At 39.6% G+C, this 27,902-nt stretch overlaps 1 protein-coding gene across 2 annotated transcripts; it reads left to right on the top strand.

Moving 5' to 3' along the window:
* The first annotated feature begins 333 nt into the window (after nt 1–333).
* fam174b.L (family with sequence similarity 174 member B L homeolog) lies at nt 334–26,565 on the top strand. 2 transcript variants are annotated; one of them, XM_018253242.2, is made up of 3 exons: nt 334–1,160; nt 18,452–18,589; nt 22,790–26,565. In XM_018253242.2, the coding sequence occupies exons 1-3, from the start codon at nt 886–888 to the stop codon at nt 22,791–22,793; spliced, it is 417 nt and encodes a 138-aa protein (XP_018108731.1). In that variant the 5' UTR covers nt 334–885; the 3' UTR covers nt 22,794–26,565. The 2 variants fall into 2 exon arrangements, with proteins under 2 accessions (XP_018108731.1, XP_018108730.1); XM_018253241.2 differs by having other exon boundaries at nt 339–1,160; nt 22,787–26,565.
* Nucleotides 26,566–27,902: the final 1,337 nt, after the last annotated feature.

Below are 27,902 nucleotides of genomic sequence, written 5' to 3'. Positions count from 1 at the left end.
AAGACTTCTGATCTCTTGTACCCACAACCAGGCATACACAATTGGTTAGTTAGGTGTGGCCAAATGTGCATGTCACAAACATATGAAAGGACTTTTACAATGAATCATAATGAAGAGGCAATTAGCCATTTATCATACAGATTATATATATATGTGTGGCCTAATCTGATTTCAAAGGTTTAAGGTGGCGCCTGTAAATGAACCAGTCCCTAGAAATGTGTTTAACTGTAACAAATGTTGTTTAGTCACAGAAATAGCTGCTGGCGCTGATGAATATGAAGCCAGACAGGAGTGTCCACATGAAAGTGATCAGGGAACGCTAAAGTTTTGCCAAACCCCTATTCCCACAGGTTGGACCATTCCTTGAAAGTGCAACGAGACAATCCATTCCCTCCCCTAGAGGTTCAGCCCACCCCGGAGGTGAATGTAAGTGCTCTGATAGTGGATTGCACTGAGCCCCGGCTGTCCCCCCCCCCCTGCACCTCACAAGTGCTGAGATCCGGACGAGTCCGCCTATCATTATAATGGGTGTGTGTGTGACAGCTCTTACTGCGCCACAAACCACAAGGGAACCAATAGGAAGCTTTTGTTATCGCAGCCAATTCCCCGCTCAGCCCTCCCAAGTGTGAGCGCCTGTGCCCCTCTCTATCAAATGATTCACTGCAACGTGGTGTAAAAACTCTTCCGGGTTCCCCATCCCATTTCCTGCGCTGGGCAAACACAGGGAACAGCGGGAGCTGCGAGGAGAGTGGGAGAGCCGACCCGTCTGTGCTCGCGTAGCCACGGAATCCCCCTTGTGTCCTGACAGGGGTCGGGAGCCTCCCACCACCACCTGCTGGAGGAAGCGGCCACCAGGAGGGATCTGTACACAGCGTGCGGGACACCATGAAGGTTCTGCTGCTCTCGGTGCTGGTCTGTCTGCTCTTATATCATGAAGCCCTCGGGATCCCATTGGAAAAGCGAAAAATGGAACCTTCCACCGTAGTTAGTCAAGGGGGCAACAGCACCGCGGAAAGCCCGTCACTCCGGGACAACTCCACGGAGAAGGTGTCCCGATTCAATGTCATCGAGAAGTACATGCCCACCATCAAGAACGTCTTCATCTTCGTGTGTGGCCTGAGCACCTTCCTCATCTTGTGTCTGGTCATCAAGATATTCAGGTACCCGTCTCCCCCCATACTACCAGCTCTTACCTAGCGCCCACTCTGCCATGTTAACTCTGCTTGTGCCATGCTAACTCTGTGCCATGCTAACTCTGTGCCATGCTAACTCTGTGCCATGCTAACTCTGATTGTGCCATGCTAACTCTGTGCCATGCTAACTCTGTGCCATGCTAACTCTGCTTGTGCCATGCTACCTCTGCTTGTGCCATGCTACCTCTGTTTGTGCTATGCTATTCTATTATTCTATTTTACAGCTGTTTATAAATGCAGTTGCAATTGAAAGCTGTGTTTTTGGTTCTGACTCTTGCAGCAATATAGCACCAGTCTGTAATGCTGTGTCAAGAGTCGGAACTAGCAATGCAGAGCATAAATCTAGCCAGCCAGTTGCTTTTTTCAGTATCAATTATATTTATACTTTATATATTAATTGTAAGTTGGTTAGTTGTTCAGAATAGCCATTTCATAATGCATTTTTGAGTTGATCTCCCCTTTTAAGCAGGGTGTACACATAAAGTGCAGGTAGAAGTGTGTCCTGTTGCTGGCAGCTTGTATCCTGGAATACTTGCTAATGTCAGGTATTTAGGGTGCACACTTCACCCTGCGGCTGCCACTCCTTACTGTATAATGCTTTCTTATAGCGCTTGCATGGCTGTTTGGGTTGCCGAAGGAAGGCTGTAGTTGGAGATTTTAACACATTTATTCCAAGACCTGTTTAACAGTACCTGTTAAAGCAAAATATGATATAGCGAGCTGTAGTGGAATAGTACAGTGTGCCTACAGCTCTACTTATTTACAATTGTTTCTGCTTGTGGCAGAGCACTTAGCTGACTAAGTAGAAACTGTACAAGTCAGGCCGTGCAGTCAGCCTCAGTGAGCCCCTTCACTTGCACAGCGACGGTTAATCTTTTATTGAGCATTACAATGAATTTTAAAGCAAGCAGTGCAACAAAATTATATTAATACTTGAACTGTGTAATGTATGCAGTGACTGTTGGTGCAGCACATATTGTGGCCCTTCAGCTCCTGGCATACAGTACTTTGCTGATCCCTAAGCTGGTGGGGAAATAATGTAACATATGGAGTGTCAAATTGTCATAAGCGGGTACTATTTGGATCTCCGCGAAGAACCGGTGCCTCAGAAAGAACAATCACCTGTAAGATGATATAATGATAGCGATGACGATGCAATATCACATACACTTTAAACACTCTAAACAAATATTGAGCCTTGATCGTTACAGCCTGAAGGTGTATGTGCTAAGAGTGGGTGTGCAGTTACGTTTAGTTCTTACTGGTGCATCCTGGTATATTTCCTGGTCTTCTTTATATCTAGATCTAAATCTCTTTAGAAAAGGCTTGCTTAGAGTTTTTATTGTCAAAGGACTAGGAAACATTAAATTGTTTGGGGTGGTGGGGTGGCAATATTAAACCACTATGGTTTTTTTTCCCTTTTCAGAAATTCCCAGGGTGTCCCTTGGGTAGACTCAGACTTGTGCAGATGCAACTCTACCTCTACACAAGGGACACCTAGGAAATGCAGGTAAGGTGGTGGAAGAGCGCTGGGCTGTGGAAAAAACCTTGCAAAACAAACCCCCGTATTTAGGCCCCTTATTGGTATGCCATTGTATATGTCAAGTTAAAGTTCCATTTAAGCAAATCCTTTCTTACATTCATTCATCAGATGGAAACTATAAATGGGTAAACCTGCAGTTATGTCTGCTGTTTTATTTGAAGTTGCTAGGTACTTGAAGGGTAACTACATTTCTTCAAGTGTCCTCTAGTCACAATGTGCAGTTACATATACTAGAAATATGTCCCCTGTACCCCCATTTAATATGGTGACTCCCTGGTACACAACATGTAGCTAACTGTGATACAAAGTGTTTATTTGTGGGAGTGTGTCATTTCAACCTAACAGGGTTGATTATTCATGTGTGCCTGTATGGATGCCCTGTAGCAGAGTTGCACTGAAGTGTCTGTGCTTTTTGTGTATTTATATGCACAGGTGTAGCGATCCCATGCTGTGCTCAGTTATGTTTCTCCCCGTGTGTCCTAACAAACAGGAAGTGTATTCCCTATTATTGTATATTTAAAGAAGAAAACAGCTGGCAACAATTTAGATCCATTGACACATTTTTCTGTTTAAGCAAAACCTGTTCTTGATGGGGGGGGGGAGAATAAGAAATTCACAACATAAAATTATTTTTTTTTTTTACGTGTGTATTTTTTTTTTTTTTGTAGTAAGTAGTTGCCTGTGGAGCATTATGTCTAGGTCTATGATTGCCTGTAGAGGCAGTTGGTTTCATTGACTATGATTAGGCAAATTTGCACTAGAGATGTAACCTATGGAACCCAGACATATTTTTCTTCTACAGGCAAAGCTAATCACTGATTGGGTCCTATGGTTTACTGCCCAGTTTGTGGGGGCACAACTCCAGTATGTAGCCATTGAGTGAGTGTGCTGGACAATGAATGGGTGGACGCAGTAGGCACACACACACTGGACGAGACAAGTCTGCAGCTGTACTCCCATGTGCGTGGATTTTAAACAAAGTATGTAAACAAAAACAGGAATTAGCATGATTAAGTCATTTTAGAATTGCATTCTTGGTGTGTGGTAATTAAAGGGATTACTCTTGTGCTGTGCAGTTTAAAGACTCAAAATCCACTTATGGTGGCCATACATGGGCAGATTAAAGCTGCTGATATGAGTCCTTTAGGCCAATTCGTCATCTTATCTGCCCGTTTAGGGGGCGCTCCGACGGGTCTATCCAATTGTTATCAGGCCAAAAATCAGCCAGATATCGACCGGGCAGGCTTGATTTTTCCGTGATTGAGGACCGAATCGGCTAGTAGATGTGGTCCTCGTCATCTCGGTGCCCATTTCCTTTGTTGAAATCTAATCTTTTGGCCCTCGGGCCAAATGACCGAATTAACTCAATATCGCACTGTCTTTAGTGGGCATATCGGGTTAAGATCTGCTTGTTTAGTGACCTTGCCAAAGAATATCGTGTTTGGCCACCTTTACTTTCTGCTGAAAGATAGTATCTTTCAAGAAGGCTGCCATGAGTTGCCAACATGTCTGTTTCACCACAGACTGGTTGTTCAGGTTGGGTATCTGCTCTGGTGATCATATAGCATTGAAAATCATCCATGCTAAAGTATTTCAAGGATATAAAGAAATACAGACATATTTTACAAACCATCTGGATGTCCTCCACAGGGACTAAAAACTCCTGTTGTGACTCAAGAAGAAGTGAGGAAGTCTGTTTGCTGTTGATTCTGTGCAGAAATATGTACCGCAGCTTTACTTCTAGTTATCTATAGAGGTGTGTGCATTTGTACCACTGAGCATCCGGTCATACGGGGCATAAAGTCACCTCCAGTAAATATGACCATTGATGGTTTTTAGTTTTGATGGTTCCATACACATGTTTATTCCTGCATGTGGGACAGGAATATTTGTGCTTCTCTTTAGACAAGTTTGTTCTTGATTCAGTTGAAGTAAAGCAGAGGTATCTGGAGATGGGCAGCCCACTTTACCAGCTTTGTCCTTCTAAGCTGTGTCCTTCCTCTGAAATGCTGTCAACCCTACTCACTCTACAAAATTACTTGTGCCCTCTCCATGTAAGGTCAGCGACAGTTGCAGGCTGGAATATATTTTTCTGGAGCCTGCATCTTGGACATCCTTACCATCCACTCTTCCATAAACCACTTATTGCAAGCTCTAATTCCCTAGTCTAGTCCAAGTAATATTAAATTAAAACTTTTGTTTGTTTTATATTTTTATATATATATATATATATATATATTTATATTTATATATATTTATTTTAATTATTGAAGAGCATGCACAACTAGATACAGCCATTTATGCTACAGTTCTATAAACTGAAGCTGATGCACCTGCACTTAGGTCAAGTAATGTAACTGAGCTTATGAAGGTTACAACTACAGTTATAGTTTTGAATATAAGTGGAACAATATGACTGTTGCAACTATTCAGAAGGGAAATCTTGTGCTTATGCCAGCTTATTGTATTAGCCTGCACAACCTTCTTTGCACTCCCCTTTCCCAAACATGCTTGCTTTCAGCACTACGTTACACCCATATGAAAAATTCATGCCAAGAACAGGCCTGTCTGTTTTTAGGTGGTAATGTCATATTTGCAGTTCCAGTCTGAAATCGGAAACATTTCATGTCATCTTAATGTGGGACATTTTAGATTTTTGAACAGTTCATGTCTCAACCTGTTTACTTTCTAATTGTTCACTAGGTTTTTAACTAAAGGAGCATTTCCAAATGATATAAAGATCTGTTTTATCTTTGTCTTTACAGTAGGAGGCTGACTGAAATAAAAAGTAGCCATTCTTAAATTTCGCTCAAATTCAGGCTCAAACCCCTATCTACTCATTAAGCCCCATACTGGGCCAGCACCGCAGACTGGTAACATCTCCTCCTAAGGGGATAATAAACACCCTATTTAAGAATAACATTTCTTTTCCATAGACAGTTAAGAAGGGAGGCACAGAGTATTGTGTGCTTATAATGTTTCTTTAAGAATGTTTGTTATGTCAATAGGAAATGCCTTTTTTGACTGTGACATTTTTCCATAGACTACAGCAATAACCCTGAGGGTTGCTGTAAAGTAGAAAAGGGATCTGTCATCAGTGCCATGCCACCAGTAGGATGGAGCTGTTATTTTGCTGTTGCATGTAAGAGCCTGTTACATTCTTATAAGGGGCCTGCAATTGGGTGTGCAGGTACAGTCTGCTTTTTGCTCATTATGTTTCTAGGAAGTTTGCCCTTGTAACGGCAATGTTTTCTTTATCACGTTGCCGGTGTTTGTTTGAAAAGTAGCAGCTTTGAAATACCAGGGAATGTCACTGTTGTGTTTTTCTAGTGGACAACTGGTCATCTGCATTTGCAAGTGACATTTGGCAAGTGCTGTAGGAAACAAGTAAAAATACATAAACACATTTTGTTGCTGTTACTCTTTTGCTCTGCCATCACCAGCAATGCAGCAACTATGTCTAGATGGCTTAATATGATACCTTTTGGGGAGGACTTCTGCCATGTATTGCAGCACAAGGATGCCATAGTCACCATTGTATTGATGTGTAAATAGAATCCGCACTTTATGTTGCTTGAATTGGTCTAGCAGCACCCGTTCAAGTTGGGGGACCCACTAGTCCCTGGGGGTAAATGCAAAGTCCATTCTATAGTCACCATTGTATTTCTATAAATGGTACTAGTTTGTGATTTCCTTTAGAACTCATCTGTGCCTAATTAAAAGCCTCCCAAAAGTTGCCACTAGGCCCCTATTGGGGAAGGCACTGGACTGATGGCTGAAGACTTGCAGAACAAGTAGATTAACTTCTAGTTGGCACTTGGTGACTCACCACTTGCAAGAAACGGATTCCTCGTGACTCCATTCTCAGATGCCAGTCACTGTGAGCTTGCCAGGGATGTCAGATGTGTGACTGTATGTTCTTTGAATAGACTGAAGAAAACCATGTAGTACTGTTAGACAAATTGGTCAAAAAGCTGCTGTTTTTCATTCAACATTGGACACTGCCACAAGATTTTGCATGTGTGTGTCAGTCATTCTTATTATGGGAAGTTTTCCTCTTTCTCTGTTAAAACAAGGCTGTCAAATCCATAGCCCTTTGCATGCTGGGAAATTGTTGCTGTTCCACAGCTGGGTTAACGCATGTTGGACAGTCGTTCTGCAACATGTGCTTTCGTTTAAGAGCATCGCCTATTTTAGCCTTTGTATCCCTTTTAATAGATTTCCTTTAATATCAAACAGACGCACATAGCTTTATTGCAGCCTCCCCCCACCACCCCTTGGCTCCACATGCTTTTCCTCTGCCAGGTCTGCAATTGCTAAAAAAAAAATATATACATAATTGTTTTGTTGATGATTCTGGTTTAGTTTCTGTAGCATGGCGAGCAGATTGTGCAAGACAGCAAGAGTTTATGTGGTAGGAACCGCATTATTTATTGCTGCGCTTTCCTTCAAGACAGTTTGTAATTGTTGTGACGTCAGCGTCCAGGAGGCCCCCCGTTTCAGCATCTTGTATAGATTTGATCTACACAGCAACATCATGGATTACTTAAAGCAAAGGACAGCAATAGGGCCCCAGCAATGAGCCTGATTTTGCCGTCCCCCTTCTCCCTTTCATTACAAGTTTCTTATCTAAACACATGCTGGATTAAAGCAGCAGATGGCCCCGTGGCAGCAGATTTTAATTCTCCGCCATTGTCATTTCAGGATTTAATCATAGTGCTGTTTGTATTGGGATACCCAAGGTCCCAATGCCACTGCTAATTAAATTATGAGCCCAGCAAAGTTAGGGGGTTTGCCAATGCAGCAGCAAATTTCAGACTGTAGTTTTACCTCAGAATGGGTTTATTCTGCTCCCGTGTGGGTTCTTGAATTGCTGTACTGCCTAAATGTTATGAGATATTTATCAGCACATAAGACTTAAACAGTGATTTTCCCAATGCTTTTCTTCCGGTCTGCTGCAGGCCTCTTGAAAACTGCAATATTATTTAGAATGTTATGTTCTTTAAAAGAGAACTAAAGCACTGTAGGAACTCGGGTTTTAATTAGGTTTATGCCTTCGCGTGCAGGCCCTCTCTTTCTAACAGGGCAATGCGTATACCATGTAATGCATGTGCACATCAAGTTTCCTGTCTCTCAGGTTCTTTTTCTAGCTTAGTGGTAGGGGTTTTAATATAATCATGACAGCAATATTCTACGGTAAATGTCAATAAAACATTCTGAATAAATGGTGAAGACCAATTGAAATGTTATATTTTAGAATAGGTTTCTTGATAAAGTTAAAACGTAAAGCTGGATTTACTACGGTTTCTTGTGTGCGTGTGTGTATGTATGTATATGTGTATATATATATATATATATATATATATATATATATAGAAGACTTCCTTGAAATGGTGGTGGACCTTGAGCAAGCCTTATGTCTTGAAGTTCCCTACAAAAGTATTTTTAAAAGTTTTTCAGTGTGCATTCTCAGCTAAACATTTCTACTGTTTAGGTGATCCAGCAAGTATGAGGATATAGATCTGTATGTGTAGAGCAGTTTTTTTTTTTTTTTTTTTTATCTTGGCACTTACGTATAGGCATGGAACTAAATCACATTATTTTGCTATGTGACAAATAAGAATGACGTATGACACTCACACACGTATAAAAAAACAAAAAAAAGTTTTGCACTCATCAGTCTTCGGCAAGTAAATATATTTAATCAGTGAGCTCATGCACCTGTTGGATTGCTGGCCACAAGACCAGGAATTATTTGCTAGCTGCCATCTCTCATTGCTGCATTTCCTCTCCCAGCTATTTTGCGGTGGTTTCTTCTGATATACCCAGGTATAGTAAGTGCATCTTCCTCGTTTGTCTGTGGGCAGCACAATAGGAAACCAATTCATATTCAGTAAAATGTTCTGCACTTAGTTTTGTCGCTGGAAGCAAGTTACCCACACAAAACCTACAAATTATACAAATCGCTTAGTTCTGTAAGGATACTAGATGCATGGAAGTCTCTTACTGTTGAGCTAATGGGAATTACAGATGACTTTTAGCTGTTATGTGCTTGCTACTTGACTGAAACGAAATAGTTTAGTTATCTAATATGCCATATTATGAATACTGGCATTTGTCACTCCTATTATATTTACAATTTCCTTGGGTTAACAAAGACCTGCTCTTCAGTCAAATCAAAGCACTTTTTCCCAAGCTGAGTGAGCACATGGGGTCCATGCCAAATTTCCCTCATATTTTATTAGTTGGGAATCAGGAAAGCTGTGCTGGAGAAAAGCAGCAGTTTCCCCCCAGCTCTAAAGTCCCAAACTGCCAGCATATTTAAACAACCTGTGTCTAGGGTGCCAGCTTTTGTGTGATGTCCCTCTGTTGCCTATATATTTAAATACATTTTTAAAAGGGGGTACAGGCTTCAGCACATTGCAAGCTGGAAGTGACGTTGGCTGGAAGGGATGTCCTGTACACCCATGCATGTGATATCACTTCCATATGTTGGGGAGCTGTAAGGTCTGATGTCTAGGGTGACACTGGATCTAAATACAGCCCTGGACATGATGGGATACATTACTCTCTTGATAGCTTTGGTTAACAACTGTGATCGCAACCGTGATCACCATGCCAGCATTATAATATTACATAATTGTGGAAATTTATGTTCATATCAAACCAGTCCTGGCCATCATTCAGACCCTACATGTAGTGTGTTTTATTCACAAACATTCCCATTTTCAATGAAACTGGAGGGAAACTCGGAGAGAAGCACTGGGGGTTTAGCTTTCTGGTTGTGGTAAGGCAACTGCATTTATTGATTTCAGGAGAGATGGAATGAGGATGGACCACGGAGATTAAAAATGGGTGTGCTGTTTAGTTTGGCAATGGCACCAATGAGGAAATATTGTTGTGCTTATATGACCAAAGAATTATATCAGTCAGCCAGACTATAACTATTGCTACTCCTATTCCTTGTGTGTTTTGGTCCATGATTTTATTAAAAAATATATAGAAGAGATTTTAGTTTAGACTAAATTATTATCATTGTAGAAGCTGCATTTTAGGGAAATGTGGCCCATGTTGTAAAGCCGAAACATTGCCTGCTTTTGGCACAATAAAAACACTTCTTTAGTGTGCTGCATCGTTGGATATACGCAGGGCAGCCATCAGGGGGGAGAGTTGTAGGGGGCCCCGAGGGTAAGGGGGGCCCGGCCACGCCACACTTACTTGATTAGCTAGGCACCCATCTTTCTGAGAACTGCTGACTTCGGGAAGACATGGACGCTTAAGGGGCCCTGGCCACCAATTTTCTTATAATGTGGGGGGGGGGTCCTGGCCACCAGTTTTTTTTTTTTTCTCCTATGGGGTCCTAGCCACCAATATTTTTAATGGGGGGGCCCTGGCCACAAATGTTTTTTTATGGGGGGCCCTGACCACCAATATCTTTTTATTTTTTATTAACATGTGGGAACCCTAGCCACCAATATTTTTTTGTTTTTTTACTGTGTGGTGGGGAGGGCGGACCTGTAGGTGGGGCTTGCGGTGGGCGCAGCCCAGGGGGCCAAGGAAATTTTGTCGTACGGGGCCCTGCGATATCTGATGGCGGTCCTGGATATACAACTCTGAATGCTCCCCTGGCAGTGGGAACTTGGAGTGCACCGACACTGCAACAAGTGTGAACTGTTTACTGTGTGACACTTTCTACATAGTGATAGCCATGTTGTAAAGATATACCAGAGGAACATGAAGTACTAGTTCAAACTAAACTTTCACAAAAGTCCACAGCTGAACTAATATGTCTATCATCTTGGGTGTTGTCCAAATCACTGTTTAAGTATGGCAGTATAGGGTGGTATATACTGTATATTTAGATGCCCCTTAAAATCTTACAGGTGAATAGTGGCAGACTCTATTTTTACTTTACTACCAGACTTCATTGTCTGGTTTGACCTTCAGACAAAACATTTGACTTGATGTTATGTTTTACAAATATTCATTTCATTTATGTAGGGTATTTTATTCCCTATAAGCTAAGGGACTTTGCACCTGTAATGTAGAATGCTGTCATTGTTTTTGTGATTTTAACTCGCTGAAGTTAAAAGCCAGTACCATGTTGTGACATAAGATTGATTTTAATTTAAACTCGTATCTTAGAAATTTAGATACTAGCAAGTTCTTTGACGTGTGTGTGTAAGTATACATTTATGCGAGTCTAACATAAAACAGGCAGGGTAAATGTAAGCCATCAAGTAAGTATGCACAAGGTAGATTTCGGGGGTTTTACATGCCATGTTCTTTCAATATTCATATTTAGGGTGTTTTATCTTGGTACCTAGTGATATGTAGAAGATAACATGCTGGAAATGTCACTAAAATCATCAAATTTAGGAAATCTTTGCTGCTTGGTACTTTGGAGTAAACGGACATGTGTACCCGCTTTGGATTTAGAGGAATGTGTACTTTCCAAAAATATATGGCTTTCTGGGGTGAGTGTACCTTTTTGTAGCTTTACTTCTCATGTAATGCTGTAAATGGGTTGATTTTGCAGTACCTGAAATGACAGCTTATATGGGGTGTGTTCATTTTGGGTCCCCTATATGCCACATACTTAAGTAAACCTATGCATATTGGGCACTGTTCAGAGGACCCCAGGCATTCATATTTAGGGTATTTTATCTTTATCTAATGATTTGTGGGAGATAAGATGCTGCAAAATCAAGCTTTGAAATGATTTTTGGAAATGTAACCAAAAAATCGCCAAATATAGGAAAGCATTGCAGCTTGGTGCTTTGGTGTAGAAAGACGAGTACCCAATTTGGTTTTGAGGAAATGTGTATATACTGTATAGTTTCAGTGAGTGTGTGTGGGTGTGTGAGCTGGGTTTTATTTAGAGGGGCTGAACTTTTTTTCAACCCAAGTTAACGATGTAACTATGAAATATGGTTTTTTGGGGTGAATGTACTTTTCTGTACCATGGCCCCTCAAAAAGTCCTAACCAGGGGCGTAGATAACCATATTTGATTGCATCCTTCATTATTGTTCTGAACATTCATGGTATATCATCTAATATACCTAATACATAGAAGATATTGGCTAGCACTGCCTAGAACAGGAAGGTCAAACTATAAGCTCTTCAACAACACTTGCCTCTACCATTATAACTAAATCAAATATTTTTTTATGTAGCTTGGGAAAAAGGAGAACATCAGTAATGATTATATGTGTCATTAGTAAGATTTATTTCACCTTAGTGAACCTCTGAATAAAGTGGTAGTTCAGCTCCACCCTATGCTTCATTTTTTGTTCTGCAGTTAGCCTCATCAAAGAATAAGGTGGCATTCCTTTAAGCAGGGAATTTCAATGCTTTCCTGGCAGGCATTCCAGAATATAGCTGGCAGTCAGCATAAAGTTTGTTTTGAAGGAAATGTAGTAGGAAATGAGGGGAGAAGTTAAAATACTTTTCTGAAAATCTGGTTGTGGGAGGAGAAGATGTTGCATTAAAGGAGAAGCAAATCATGCCAATTTTCTGAAGCTTAAAATAGTTCAAGACATTACTGGCACAAAAGAAAACTGTCTGTAAAATCTGTATTTGTACATGTGAGCGTATATTTATATATGTGTGTGCCTACTTGTGATGCTTTTACAGATTGCCATGAAAAGTTTCCTATGACTAGGACTTGGGGCAAAAAAAACACCCTGAAGCTTTAAAAGAGCCTTCTTTCTCCCCCGCTGCTTGGAAGGCATGTCATAAACATCAATTCGGGTTTGTTTTGTTGCCAATAAAAACAAGATGTGTTTTATGTCCGTCATAGGGATTGTTCATGTTAACATTAGGGCTTCTTGTGTTTATAATAAAAATGCTTTGCCTTGAGGAACCAGTCAAAGTACCGGAAACATTCTAACGTTACAAGCTGGAAGTTGCATGAGTTTGATATAACAGTAAGGGCAATGAATTTACCTTCTTAGTTCTACCTTTTTGGCTGTAGAAGGCGTGTGTGTCAATTTATCAGTATTCCCTTATGTTTTAATGAGTTTTAATGCTCATACAATGATAATGATCTATTTCCTATTTCATCATTTTTGTTTCTGTTGGAACAATTCATTCACTGTGAAAAATAATGGTGCAAATCCTTTATCCCTGCATTGACCTCTTTACCTCTTGTATCGGTTATTGTTTTGTTTTTTTTTGTATGTAAATCTGTGTTTAATGTAGGGATGCACCAAATCCAGGATTCGGTTTGGGATTTGGCTTTTGTAAGCAGGATTCAGATTTGGCTGAATCCTTCTGCCCAGCCGAACAGAATCTGAAAAACGCATGACTTTTTGTCACGAAACAAGGAAGTAGAAAATGTTTTTCTAACCCCTAATGTTTTTTTATCACCCCTAATTTGCATATGCAAATTAGGATCCGGTTCAGTATTTGGCCGAATCTTTTGCAAAGGATTTGGGGGTTCAGCCGAATCCAAAATAGTGGATTTGGTGCATCCCTAGTTTAATGTATATACCAATGCACTGAAAAGTACAGCTTAAGTTCAGGTACATGGTGCGGAGATCAGCCCGAAAAACATAAAAGCAGGCATTTTCGGGACACCCTAGAAATTACATTCCTATCAAAAGGAATATGATATGCATTGGCACACACAATAACAACAAATACACAAGGTATAAACTCCTTTATTACATTCCCAAGCTATCAAATAGGATTTTAATAACATCTAAAAAATAAAAAAAATTCTAATTTGCACCTACATTAAAAGGGGTGTGTAAAGCAATGTGCGTTTACAGTAATATACAGCAGTATATTTCCAATGTAAAAATATGGTACTTGATCACATTATGCAGCTGTAACTGATTCTTGGTTCAGTAAGCAAGTAATAGGCATTTTAAGACATCTTTAATGGATGTTGATTTTCATAAATATGGATATGGCTCATGCCTTGCATGAATGCTTCTTGCAGCTTGTGGCATAGACAATTTGACTGGTTACACAGACTCCCTGATGCTGGCCTGTGACAGGGTTCAGGATGGAATGGCCCTTATCATGAAGGCTGTAATTTATTTGAATAATCCAATAATCTATTTAGCATATTTTCCCTGATGTAGTCCAGCCATGTGCCTATCCCTAGTCTAGAAGATGACACATTTTATAACCATGGACGTCCAACCGGTGATCCTTCAGTTTCTTCTAAACACAATACCCAGCACCTTACAAAAACTGCCTGTTGGTGGGTGTTGAGAATTGTACTTCAACAACAGGTGGGATATCCCGGATGACTATACAGGTATCATTCACTGAATAAGTAAGCAGATTCACCCCTTCTGACTGGACTTTTTTCTGTTGTGTTGTGTTACATCCTGAAATTAAAATGGCTTTAATTCGGATTAAAGAAAGAAATAGTATCAGTTATATTGGACACTGGCTAAAGATTATGGTAATCCACAAATAACATATTTTCATTCAGGGCTGAAACCGTCACGGTTAGTGTTTTCTTAAAGGAGAAACAAACCCCTTATTATATAAAAACCCCTACCCCCCCCCCCCCCACATAGATACCCCCTCAGCCTTGCTGGCCCCCGGGGAAATGCCCCTAACTTTTTACTTACCCCTCGGTGCAGGTTCAGGGATCGCAGTTCACGGCAGCAATTTTACGGGTCTTCTGTAATCTGAGAATGAGGCTGGCGTAGCGGCGCATTTGGAGCAACAACTGCGCATGCACGGAAATTGCCGAAGTGCCGGAAGATGGCTGCTATGAACTCCGATCCTGAATCTGCACCGAGGGGTAAGTAAAAAGTTAGGGGCATTTGCCCGAAGTAGCAGCTAGGCTGGGGGGGGAGGAGGAATGAGGGTCTAGGTGGGGTAGGGTTTTTTTAATAAGGGGTTTGTTTCTCCTTTTAAAGGGGTTGTTCACCTTTGTATTAACTTTTTAGTATGACGTAGAGAGTGATATTCTGAGACAATTTGCAATTGGTTTTCATTTTTTATGATTTGTGATTTAGTATTTAGTTTTTTATTCAGCAGCTCTCCAGTTTGCATTTTCAGCAACCTGGTTGCAAGGGTCTAAGTTACCCTAGCAACCATGCATTGATTTGAATAAGAGTCTGGAATATGAATAGGAGAGGACTTGACTAGAAAGATGAGCAATAAAAAGAAATAACAATACATTTGTAGTGTTGCAGAGCATTTGTATTTAGATAGGGTCAGTGGAAGAAGGCAAATAATTAAAAAAAAAAAAAAAAAAAGTGAAGGCCACTTGAAAAGCTGCTTAGAACTTGCCATTCTCTCACATACTAAAAGTTAACTTAAAGGTGGACCACCTCTTTAAGTCTTAAATTTTTCGTTAAGCACAATTTTGCCTTTAAAAAAGCAAAGTGAAATGAAGAATTTTGCCTTTGATATCGGGTCCAGATAGGTTTCCAGCGTTCATGACGTGTGCCTCAGAAGTTTTACATCTCTTGCTGTTTTTCTAGTTGGGAAGATGGACAAACCTAATGAACAGGCTGTCACGAACAGGATAAATAATATTCAATCCATTTGCCCCAGAGGAACATTTTTATGATGTGATTTTCCCTGGCCCTGTGACTACTTAACACTTGATTACATAGTCTGGCATGTTTATGATAGCACTTGGACAAACTGAAAAGAGGCACCAAACCTGCACTTTTTTTTTTTATATGTACTCGGCTCTTCCAAGCTTGATCCTCCCATCCTTACAGCCAAATAAAACCTTTTTATGAGCTTTCTCTCTTGCACAGTCTATTGATGTTTCTTCCAGGTTATGCACAGTAATATGTTTTTATTTTAGTCATAACCCATTCTTTTCCCCTACCAAACCTTTTCCATTGTGTGCCTTTAGCTCAGTTGAGAGAGGATTATGGTTCCATAGAGTTATCTGAAGTAGCTCTAACTGCTGTGACATACCGTAGTTGGGCATTCATGCCTATGGTAGTATATACTGTAAACTGCATGAAATTTGCTTGTACGTAAGTGCTGCCCTTTACTGTTTGGTTCACCCTAGAATATTTACTGCTAATTTCAGGGAAGTTCTGTTGTAGTTCTACAGGCTATAGATTTTTAAGGCTGGGGTCCGAAGTGCCATTTGCCATTCATAAGGGCCATTAAACTAGGAACTTGTAGATGACCTGAAGTATCTATTTTTTTTGTTAAAGAGCTCTGCTCCTGATAAAAGGTGTATTAGGCAGGGCTGTGGAGTTGCTAAACTGAAAGTTTATAAAAGTAGGTAATTAAAATATAATGTGCTGTTGCTCTGCAATGGTAAAAATTGTGTGTTTGCTACAGAAGACTACTAGCTGCTGGGGAAAAAGGAGAAAAGGCACAAGTGACATAGCAGATAACAGATAAAACTAGGGATGCACCGAATCCAGGATTCAGTTCGGGATTCGGCCAGGATTTGGCCTTTTTCAACGGGATTCGGATTCGCCCGAATCCTTCTGCCCAACCGAATCCTAATTTGCATATGCAAATAAGGGACGGGAGGGAAATCGTTTGACTTTTTGTCACAAAACAAGGAAGTAAAAATGTTTCCCCTTTCCACCCCAAATTTGCACGCTAAAAGAACAGTATATTATCAGTATATTATATGTTAATTACTTTAGAATTATTTTTTGGTGTTTCTATTCCTAATGTAATTTGTTGATTTAAAGAAGTTAAGTAGACAACATACAAGGCATGTTATCACTGCCAAAGCTCAAAATAATCAAAGTTAAATGACATACACCATATTTGAAAACTTAAAAGAACTTATATATTAATTGAATCTGGCATATAACTGTAACATAGCTGTTAAATAAAATCCAAATCTAATTTTTGTTCTTAGAAAGAGAATTGTTTCTGCCATATCTTCCTTGATAGAAGCTCTTAAATCTGATTTAATTATTTTCAGTGCTTGTATTTAAAGTTATTAGGCGTCGGAGTCGGTACATTTTTGGCTACTCTGACTCCAGATACTCAAAATTGCTCCCGACTCCAACGCCAAAGCTCTGGTATTAAGCTGATGGCACACAGAGTGTATTTCAACCAGTGGAGAAACACCTGATACCACAACTAGTGCATTGCATTTATTAATTAGGAAAGGCATTAGTAATGTTAGGGTTGACCTAAAACCCACGGTGACCTGCAGGTTGACCACTGGTTGGGTGGTTTCAGGTTGAAATTTGGGTGGCCATTGCAGGTTAGGTTTGGTGCGGGTCAGATTGAGGAAGTACACCCCTCCACTGCTCCCCAAGATTTCCTGTCGTGGAAACAGAGGTCCACACACAAGTAGCATACAGAACAAGAAAACGCAGGTATGGATTGGGTGTGGGTCCTACAATTGCCACATTTTACAGGTTAGGGTCAGGTTGGGGTTAAGGTTTTGCGGTTTAGGGTCAGGTGTAGTTTGAGCTATCCTGACCTTCACATAACTAAAAGGCATGTTAGTTGTGGCACAAAAGTTCTCAAGTGAAAGTCTTCCATGAGTTCCATAGTAGCTGCATCACTGCAGAAATGGCCAGTGAGCACTCCATTAACTCCACACATGCCAGTAAGATCACTTCATAAATGGATAGTCTGAAAGAATTACCTCACTTGCACAAAGCAGAATACCACATAGTTGTTGTTCTTTCCCAGTGCTTCCATACTGCTCGTCTCTCTCTGCCTGCGTTCCCTTGTGAAGGAACTTCAGGCTACTTCGGAAAGTCAAATCTGATCATATGTTTCCCCACTGGCGATTTACATTATTGCCAGTGATTAAAAATTTTCAGAAAAAGCTAGGGATGATTTGTTGCCTGTGGCAGAACAGATTTATTGTGAGCAACAAAACATCCCGGGTCCTGTGGGTGGCTAAATGTTTGTAAAGCTCAGCTAGTCCCTTTCAACATGAAGCTGTAGGTCCTAAAGCCGCATGTTCCTGGCATAGTGATCCTTAAACTCATCCTAATTACACAGTTTGGAAGAGTGTAGTAATACATTCTCCTACAAACATTTGTTAATGTTATTTTGCAAAGGATAATTTTGTTACTGGTCAGGATATGCTGCAGAGGCTAATGTTAAAGGGAGAGTGCCAAAAAGAATAATGAAACTCTAAGAATATCAAACATTATATCAAAACAATAACCTTACAGCTGTTGATATAACGTTTACAGTATATGGATATTTTGACTCTATGCCCTTTGCAATCTACTCTGTAGTGTTACCTCTAGAATGAGACAGATGGCCCCAGTTAAATCTGTGCTGTAGGAGCAACAATTCCAAGCCTGCAGTTAGATTTTTCCTTGAATTTGTTTTTTAAGTCATTTCATGTAATCTTGGATATCCTGCTGTTCTGAGAAAATCTCCAGCCCTTTGAAAGGTGTTTATGTATCTGCCAACAGAGCCTCCTGCGTTAGAGAGCTTCGTTATTTTTGCTGCTCTCCATATGAGCATTCCTAAATCCAAAGTGGCTTTCCCGCTATGTGTAAGGGATGGTTTCTCTTAGTGCCTTTGATTTGAAAGAACTGCCAACGTCTGCTTTGTATTGATCAGTTGTATAGTTATCCCCTTATAAGTGTAGTCTATCCGGTGAGGTCAATAAAGTACATTGACGTTTTCGTTTGAATTCTGATCCTAAGAGCAGAACCTAACCATTGTATCATTGGGTATCCATTATTCAGAAATATGATTTTTGTGTTGCAGTTTTTCTGGCACTCTAACACTCTAACCACATTCTTTTCTCCTCACACCCTATAGGTCTGGAAAAAGAATAAGAAAAACTCGCAAATATGACATAATTACAACTCCTGCTGAACGGGTAGAAATGGCGCCTCTAAATGATGATAACTATGAGGATGAAGATGCAACAGTATTTGACATAAAATACAGATACAGGTACTGTACTACCTTCATTTATATTCTTTAACCTTGTAATTCTCCCTGGATTGCTCAAGTCCTAATTCTTAAGCAGTGGACCTCTATATTTTGTTGTCTTGCTTTAGTTTCAGTGATCCATGACTTTCAATAAAGAATAATGATGTGTGAACGACCCTTGTCCCTTTCAGCACCTGCACCAGACCCTAACCTGTTGCGCTTCTGTATTTATAAGAAACCTGCTAAATATGCATGTGTTAAGTAGGGTACAAAGAAAAAAACACAGTACATATGATAGACATGGGACCTGTTAGCCAGAACCAGGACAAGGGGTTTTCTGGATAAAGAATATTACTGTCATTTGGATCATCATACCTTAAGTTTGCTAAAAAATAAACATTAATTAAACCCAATTGGATTGATTATCTTAGTTGGCATCAGGTACAAGGTACTGTTTTATTATTACAGAGAAAAAGGAAAACGTCTAGCCTATATATTCATAGGTCATTCTCAGAACCTCCCTTTCACCTTTATTAAACATTAACTTGGGTCAGAATGGCTACAGAGAGTTAAGAGCTAATTTTCATATTGCTTACACTTCAGACAAATACAGACATTCCATAGTAATAACTTCCCAGGCTTTATGTATTAATTTTCTGCTCAAGCACATGTTACAAACTGAAACAGGCACTGCTTATTATATCTGAAGCAACGCGTTCAAAAAGCTGAGTAAGACAGTATTTTGCATATTATCAGCCAGATACAGGTCAATGAGAGAAACTTATCTCATGATTTATTTCTTAAAGACACCATTAAGTCTATGGGAAATCTGCAATTTTACTGTGAGATGTTTTTTTTTTCTTATTCAGATTGAATTAATCTGTTACCTGCCAGCACATAAAATTTGAAACTGGCAGTTTATTTTTCTCACCATGTAGTAGACACAGTGAGTACCAGTTAGTTTTTAGGAAAGTGGATATTTTTTATTTCTGTGCCTCTAGAAAACCGAAGTACCTAAAATCGGGATTGCTTTGGTATCCCTATATAGTCCTGTGTGAAGTGCTAGGGATAACTTGGTGCTATCAAGTGACCAGGTCTTCACATGCAGCAAGAAACATGTCAACAAAGAAAGTACAGGGACGGGACCTGTTATCCAGAATGTTCGGGACCTGGGGTTTTCCAGATAATGGATCTTTCCGTTATTTGTGTCTTCATGCCTTCAGTCTACTATAAATTCATGTAAACATTAAATAAACCCAATAGGCTGGTTTTGCTTCCAATAAGGATTAATTATATATCAGTTTGGATCAAGTAAAAGCTACTGTTTTATTATTACAGAGAAAAAGGAAATAATTTTTAAAAATTTGGATTATTTGGATAAAATGGAGTCTATGGGAGACAGCCATTCCTTAATTCGGTTATCGGGTTTCCGATAAGGGATCAAATACCTGTAGTACCTATCTTGATTAACACAGCAAAAAGAAAACTCTATTGATCTTTTCACAAGACTCTTTGTACTGTATGAAGTGCTTTCTGACTCCCTTTGAGCTCCTGGCAGGTACTTTTGAAGTCAGGCTTTGTATGGGTTATTTAAAGCAAGCGAAACAATTTGAACAATGAAACTTAATATGTTCCAGAGACACTTGATTTATAGGATGTATAAAATACAATACGTTTATAGGCTATTGCTTGTTTTGCTGAAATAATTGCCGTAGTCGGGCTTGTTTAACCCCTTGGTCCTACTGTAGAATCCATTATGGCTTTTGAGCTGTCCAGCAGATTAGAACTATAGCAATGCTGTTCCTTTTATACACTACTTGGGAGAGAGATAGAAATGCCCTCAAGGTATAGTCACAAAAATGAGAATACAGTGTTCATCCAGAGAAAGTAACTAAGTCTGTATAAGCAAGTTTTTTTCAACAGCCTGACAAATCTGATGCTCAGACTTTTTGATTCACAGCTAAGGACACTTACTGGCCTGTTGCTGAGATCTGTATTTATTGGGGATTTTCTATCTTTTGTACAAATGGCCAGCTTAAAGGGGACCTGTCACCTTCACAAAAAAAGCTGTCTAATGGATGTCCTTTGCAAATTAAACATGGAACCCAAATGCTTTTTTTTTCCATTAAAATAGATATACCTGTTATAAAGGTGTTTAAATATCTGAGCTGTCAATCAAATATTACCTGCCCCACCCCTATGCCTGAGGCATAGAGGTGGGGCAGTCAAATACTTTCACTTTCCATTCAGCAATTCCTAGATGTCACTACTCTCCTCACATCCCCCTTCCCTCCTCACACACTAATTGTGTAGGGCACTGAGCATGGGCATTAGGTCCCCTATTCTGGTGCATACACAAGACTTTGGGGTGATACACAATTTGTCTTAATAACAAATTGCCACAAAATGGCCCCTGCCTGCTTGCTATGATTGTGTAATTCCAAGACTAAAGGAAACAAAGTGTAAATAAGAAGTATAGTGCAAGTAACGTTTATTTTGCTCAACTAACATGATAGAAAAGAATATGGAATTATTTCTTAATTTAATATAGATCTGCAGATTTTTTCAATATGCCCATTTTTAGGTGGTTAGTATCAGTCTGAGGGCCAAACACAATGCAGTACAAGCAGGCTGTTTGGGTGAAGACTGCATCAGATGGTGGTTGGGAAGGCCAGTCAAAGGTCCCCATATATGGGCCAATAAGCTGTCTGCCTGTTACAAACATTTTCCAACCTGTGTATGGCCACCATAAGACCCTTGCTCCATTGAGATCTCCATTTGCAGCTCTTCTACAACACCAGGGGTGCTCACCAACCTTTTGTAAAGTGCATTTATGTAGTAGGCAGTTTTTTTAACAAAGGAACTCCCAAACTGCCTTCTTTTCAGTTGAAAAAGCTACTACTTTACTCACCGTACCCATAATCCATAATAAAGTAAAATTATATTGATTTTAGTACAGGTATTGGATCTGTTGCCGGAAGCCCGTTATCCAGAAAGCTCCAAATTATGTGAAGGCCATCTCCCACAGACTCCATTTTAATCAAATTATTTACATTTTTAAAAATGATTTTCTTTTTATCTAATAATAAAACAGTACCTAGTACTTGATCCCAGCTAAGATATTATTATTCTTTATTGGAGGCTTATTGGGTTCATTTCATGTTTAAATACTTTTTTTAGCAGACTTAAGGTATGGAGATCCCTTATGCACAAAACTCCAGATCCTGAGCATTCCGGATAACAGGTCCCATATCTGTAGTAGCAAAACCATTGAAATAAGTGGTGCTCTGTGTGGTCTAAGAAGATTCTTTGTGGAATTCTTAATTTAAAGCCTCCTAATGCCTCCGGAATGCTAGAAATCTGGCATTTTCCAGACAAGGAATCTTTACATAATTTGGATCTGCTAAAAATCATTTAAACATTAAATGACCCAGTGGGATTGTTTTGCCACCAATATGTATTCATGTAGTTTAATTAGGAACAAGTACAAGGTACTATTTCATTATTACAGAGAAAAAGGGTATCATTTAAAAAAAAAAAAAATAGATTTATTTGGTTATGGTGGACTCTAGGGGAGATGGCCTTCCATAATTTGTAACTTTCTGCATAACTGGTTTACAGATAAGGGATCCTGTAGTTTGTGTATGTGCTTTATAAAAGGGAATTAAAGGAGAACTAAACCACCCCAATACGAAAAGCCTCTACCTACTACCCTAGATAGTCCCCGCCCCTCCCTGCACTGTTCATTACCCCTGAAAGTGTCCTGAATACATTGCTCAATTCTTTGGGTCCTCTTCCTTCCCTTTGGCAATTCATGGCACTTTTTGTGCTACGAACTGGAAGACTACTCCAACTGCGCATGCGCCAATACAGCGCTCTCTTACAGAAGACTGAAGATGTGCCCATTAGCTCTTCTGTACTTACTCTGTACCAATACGTGAGCAATTTATTTGGGACACTATATCTAATGAACTATATGGGGGGGGAAAGCAGGGAGGGAGACTATCTAGGATAGTAGTAGGGACTTTTCTTGGGGTGGTTTAGTTCTCCTTTAAACTATGCATTTTTGAAAAATATAAATCCTATTCTGTTCTGCTACATGTATGCTGGAAATTTAATTATTTGCTTTTGTACATTGACACTTGGTTAAATTGACATATTTGGGTAAACCCCAATCAAAATTCTTACATTTAATTAAGTTTCTTTTATTTTTTCTAGCAGGTAAATGTATTTGATCTCCTAACATCTGGTCACCAAAAATTACACTGAAGCCAAATATCTGAAGTGGAGGTTTCTTTTCTCATTCCCAAAGACATAATACCAAACCACTCCAATCTACATGCGGCACGATGTGGCAAGAAATGAGAAAGCATCGTCTGTGTCCAACACCTATCTGTTTATTTGTATTAAAAGCCCTGGGGACTTCACAGTCAAAAGAGAGAATTATGGGCCTCCCTATTTCAGACTAATTTTTTTTTTTCAACATGCCAAAGAGGAATTGTGGCTTTTGTGTTAAGATATTATGTGACTCAGTGACTGCATTAATTACAGGAAACATTCCAAAGTCAATAAGCCCTTCAGGTAAAACTCCAATCAGTTCTTTTCTTTTTCTCCCCCCCTTTCATGTAATAATTAATTACGCCTCCCACACCATGGTCTACAGTCATCTGCTGTGACTTAAATCCTTTACAAGGGCTAAACAAACTCACGGAGATAACATCCAGATGACAAGCTCACCAATTACAAAGTTCCTCTGAAAATAGAACACACAAATAGATGGTTCCTGCATGGATTAACCTGTTGGTGGATCTCCACCAACGTCTCAAGGCTTTTAAACCACGGACCAGTTTATCATCATTTTGTTTTACTGTGCGTGTAAACCGAGCTTGTCTCTGCTTTTGTATTTAAGAGATGATGTGGGATGGAAGGAGATATTTCAATGAATTGTCTGGGTTGGCTTTTGAAGCTTACTTCTGATTACAATAATGAAAATGCACTTTTATGAAAATATTTGCTTTTTGAGTATATACTGTTACCAATTCAGTGCATAGGTGTCCTGTTCAAAAATAGAGAAAGAAAAGCTTTGTGCACAGGATTCTGAACATGGCTATCAGAGACGATCTTTTCCAAGAACAACTAGGTTTGTCTCAGGGGAACTGCTGTACATTCTCTTGATTCTGGGATTGAATACTTATGTAGGAGCAAAAATTTGAGATATCAAATATATTGGGTGTGTTAAAAATGCTTCACTCCCATTTTCCCTAGGCCCTGCTCACTTCTCGGAATCAGAAAGTCCATTTCTGTGCCTCCTGATTTCTTATATGCAAAAACAAGCCCCTTACTTTTTGTAGGGGCATTATCTGGGATGAATTAACCGTAGCTTTAAGGCAAACTTTGATCGGTTCCTCAGTTGGTTTTACAGAAAAGATTTAAAACACAGTGGGGCTCGTTTATCAACACTGGGCAAATTTTCCCATGGCCAGTTACCCCTAGCAACCAATCAGTGATTAGCTTTGTAAAGCCTGCTGCAAGTCGAACAAAGAATGCAGCAATTTGATTGGTTGCCATGTGTAACTGCCCATGAGCAAATTTGCCCAGTGTTGATAAATGAGCCCCAGTGACTTCATGTTGCCATCAGTATGGGTCTGTATTAAAATAATTTCACAATTCACCTTTTTCGTGTCCTCAATGTTGACACTGACCCTATAAATCTTTTATTGCTCAGTGTAGATGAATGTCCAACCTCGGCGTCTTGTATTATTGACCCACAAGCTTATTTGCTGATATTGTACTTCAACTTTTATATCTCTGTTGTCTTTTACAGTCTAGAAAGCTAGGGTAGTATGCAACAACCTGGAATAAAAAGGATGCTTGTGGAAAACCCAGTGTGCAGGGCTATGCTGCAGTCTGTGTAGCCCTACTTTATTTAGGGTGGGCTGTTCAATAATCTGTAAATTAGATGATCATTTACAAGTTCAGTATTCCTATCCCACTCAGTAGTGTTGAACTTAAAGCAAAAGCCAGATAGGCAGTGGTGCTCATTGGGCTTTGTGCATAGATTTACACCAGGTAATGGACACAATGTCTCTTTAAAGCTCACAGTATGACACTCACTCCTTGGTCATTTAATGCATTTTACTTATTTAAATAAGCTTTCCAATAAATATCTAACCAAACATCCCCCATTAAATGTCAGTGATATTTTAGCAGTAAAATAGCATTTCCTGGCTCCAGCAATCTGAGCAGTGCAAGGCCCAGGAAGATTAATTGGCCCAGCCTTAGAAGCTGACAGTTTGTGTGCACTCTTCCACATATAAGATATTGTCCTTCCCTGTGGAAAAACCTGTTTATAGAACAGCATTGTTATTCCAAGGCATTGTGCTTACGGGAGCAGAGAGTTACTTCCTTTACTCCTCTGGAGTATTGCCTGCAGGATTTGGCCTGTTCCAGTTTCTAGTGGGTGGGCTGTGACACACAACACAGGTGGCTGCACATTAATCCTGCAAACCTTAGTACTCCAGGCAAGAACTTAATCCAAGAAATGTCTACTATTCCTAAAGGGGAAGTGAAACCCATACAAGTTGCTGTTGTATAGCTGCAGAGGCCTCAGCACAGCCAGGCAAGTGTGTTTTTCATAAGCATCTCATTTGGCTGGTTGGTAGGCCCTGCATGGTGTGACCTTGTACAGGTATGGGATCTATTATCGGTAATGCTTGGGATCTGGGATTTTCCAAGATCTGTTTTGTAATTTGCATCACCATACCTTACAACTACTAAAAGACATTTAATCATTCAATAAACCAAGTAGGATTGTTTTGCTACCAACAGATTTGTGCAGCTTCGTTAAAGGGGTGGTTCACCTTTAAGTTAACTTTTAGTATGTCATGGAATGGCTCATCCAAAGCAACTTTTCAATTGGTCTTTTTTATTTTTAAATATTTTTTGAATATTTACCTACTTCTGACTCTTTCAAATGCTCTGTAAGGCTACAAATACATTGTTATTGCTACTTTCTATTACTCCTCTTTCTATTCAGGCCTCACCTATTCACATTCCAGTCTCTTATTCAAATCACTGCATGGTTGTTAGGGTAATTTGGACCCTAGCAACCAGATTGTATTCAGCCGTTTCAGCAAAGCTTAATAACTTACAAACCACAAATAATAAAAAATGAAAGCCAATTGCAAATTGTGTCAGAATATCAATCTCAAGGAAATACTAAAAGTTGATTTAAAAGCGAACAACCCCTTTAAGATCACATACTGCTTCATTAAAGAGAAAAGGGGAATCAATTAAAAAATGTAATTATGTGGAGTCTATGGAAGATGGTGCTGGGGTTTACAGATAAGAGATCCAATACCTGTAATGAGTTCCTGTGATTTCATATTTTTTCATGTTGCATAGTTATATTGCCAAACTGCAATAATAGCTCTTCCCGCTGATGCTGACCTATCCTAAACCGTCAGCAGCAGTTGCCAGTCGCATATCTGCACGAGCATTCCTTTCTAAAAGGTGAAATAAGCTACTTTCCTATTTTAACATTGCACAACATGTGAAGCGGTTAACAGATAAGTGAATTATTTCGTTGTCTCACATTTGCTGTTGTAGGAAGGGGGTAAATGTAATAGGGCTTGCAGCATGGAGTTGCAGTGTTACAGCCTTCCAGAACGTGTGCTCAAACAATCCTGGCAGCTGGAGGGACAACATTATCCTTGGCTTGGCGGGAGGTTTATGATGTGCGCTCAATTTCACAAGTTGTAACATATAGAAAAATATTCAGGTGGGCGGGAAATCATTCATGCTGTGACTATGAACAGTATATATAAATATATGTATATCTCTATAGTTTATATAAATCTATTTTATGTATATGTATGGTATTTTATGCGTTTGGTTGTTGGTGTGGTGAATGGGTGGAGAGGGCTACGATATACCTTTATAAAGTTTTTTTTGCGATGATCCGCCAGTGTACCCTGGCAATGAAGGGGTTAATTCTTTCTGTGCAATGGAGTTTTATTTTTTTATTTTTTTGGAGTGCCGCGGAAGGGGTTAACTGCTGAGCTAATGATTTTGGCTCTTCTTTTAGGGAAGTGTGTGACACTGCCAAATATCCACAAGGATGTGATTGTCTTTATTTTCAACTTGCTGCTATGTGATCTGTGTTCTGGTGGGTTTTTTTTCTGTCCTGTTATGTGTGGTTATAGGGAAAAACAAGCTAAAAATAGTATTCATGTTCTTTGTCATTCCTTTTTGATTAGCTTTTTTAATGACTGCAAGACCTCATCTGTGCTTTAATTACCCGCTTCTTTAAGCCAACTAAGCATGCTGGCTGCAGTTTAACCCTGTGCATATTAAGGCAATGGCCATGTTTGGCTGATGTCCGTTACATGAGACTGATTGGCCTGCTCTCCGCCAGCCATATGGCAAAATACAGACACCCACACCACCCCCCCAAAAACATTTCTTCAAGGACAAGTTAACCCTAAAATTAAAATGTGCCTAATAAAAGAAAACATCAGAACATTCCAATATACATTTATTTTCAGTGTTTTTAGTTATTTGCTAAAACAATTTCTATTGAAAGCAGCATTTGCTTAACTCCTGGTTGTTACTTTTTAAACAATGTTGCAAAAGTTTTAGTTCCCCCAAAGACAGGTCTGTTAATCAGCTGCTTTGTCTTACATTGTATCAACAGTCTGATTCACCAGAGAATAGACAGGGACAAACTGCTTTGAATAGCAATATATATACAAATAACTTAAACACCATAGACCATTTCCATTTAATGTATGTTGCAAAGTTGCTTAGAATTATGTTTTCTTTTATAAGGCAAAAATCTAAATTCTTTTGTGGTTGACATTCCTTTTAAGTACACAAATGGAAGAGCCTAGGGTAGCCTGGCAGATACTGCTGTACAGCAATTCCTAGCCGATCAGGAAAATGCACAAACAGGCATCTAGATATATGCCTCCATCCAAGCAAATAAGAGTATACTGTAGCTCACCCTTATTGATTGTAGGTGGAATCTCCTGCAAGGGTGTCCTGTGTCCACACCCCAAAATGACACAATCATGTATAATGGTAAGAAGCAGGACAAATCCAGAGCAGTAACTATGACTGCAAAGTGCTTTTATTGGGAAAAATTGCACCACAACATGTTTCGGGCTAGGCCCTTTATCACACTTGCAGCCTGGATTTGTCCTGCTTCTTACCATTATACATGATATATGCCTCCATCAACCACCCTTGAGGGCTGCCAACTCAACCTTTTAATTTTGATACTGGCAACTCCTTGCAAACTGGTACTTCCACTGGTTTTGCAATGTGTAAATGT

The sequence above is a fragment of the Xenopus laevis genome, chromosome 3L (assembly GCF_017654675.1).
Source record: "Xenopus laevis strain J_2021 chromosome 3L, Xenopus_laevis_v10.1, whole genome shotgun sequence".
Lineage (NCBI taxonomy): Eukaryota > Metazoa > Chordata > Amphibia > Anura > Pipidae > Xenopus > Xenopus laevis.
Note: the sequence above shows the minus strand (reverse complement) of the source record. Positions and strands in the feature narration are given on the sequence as shown.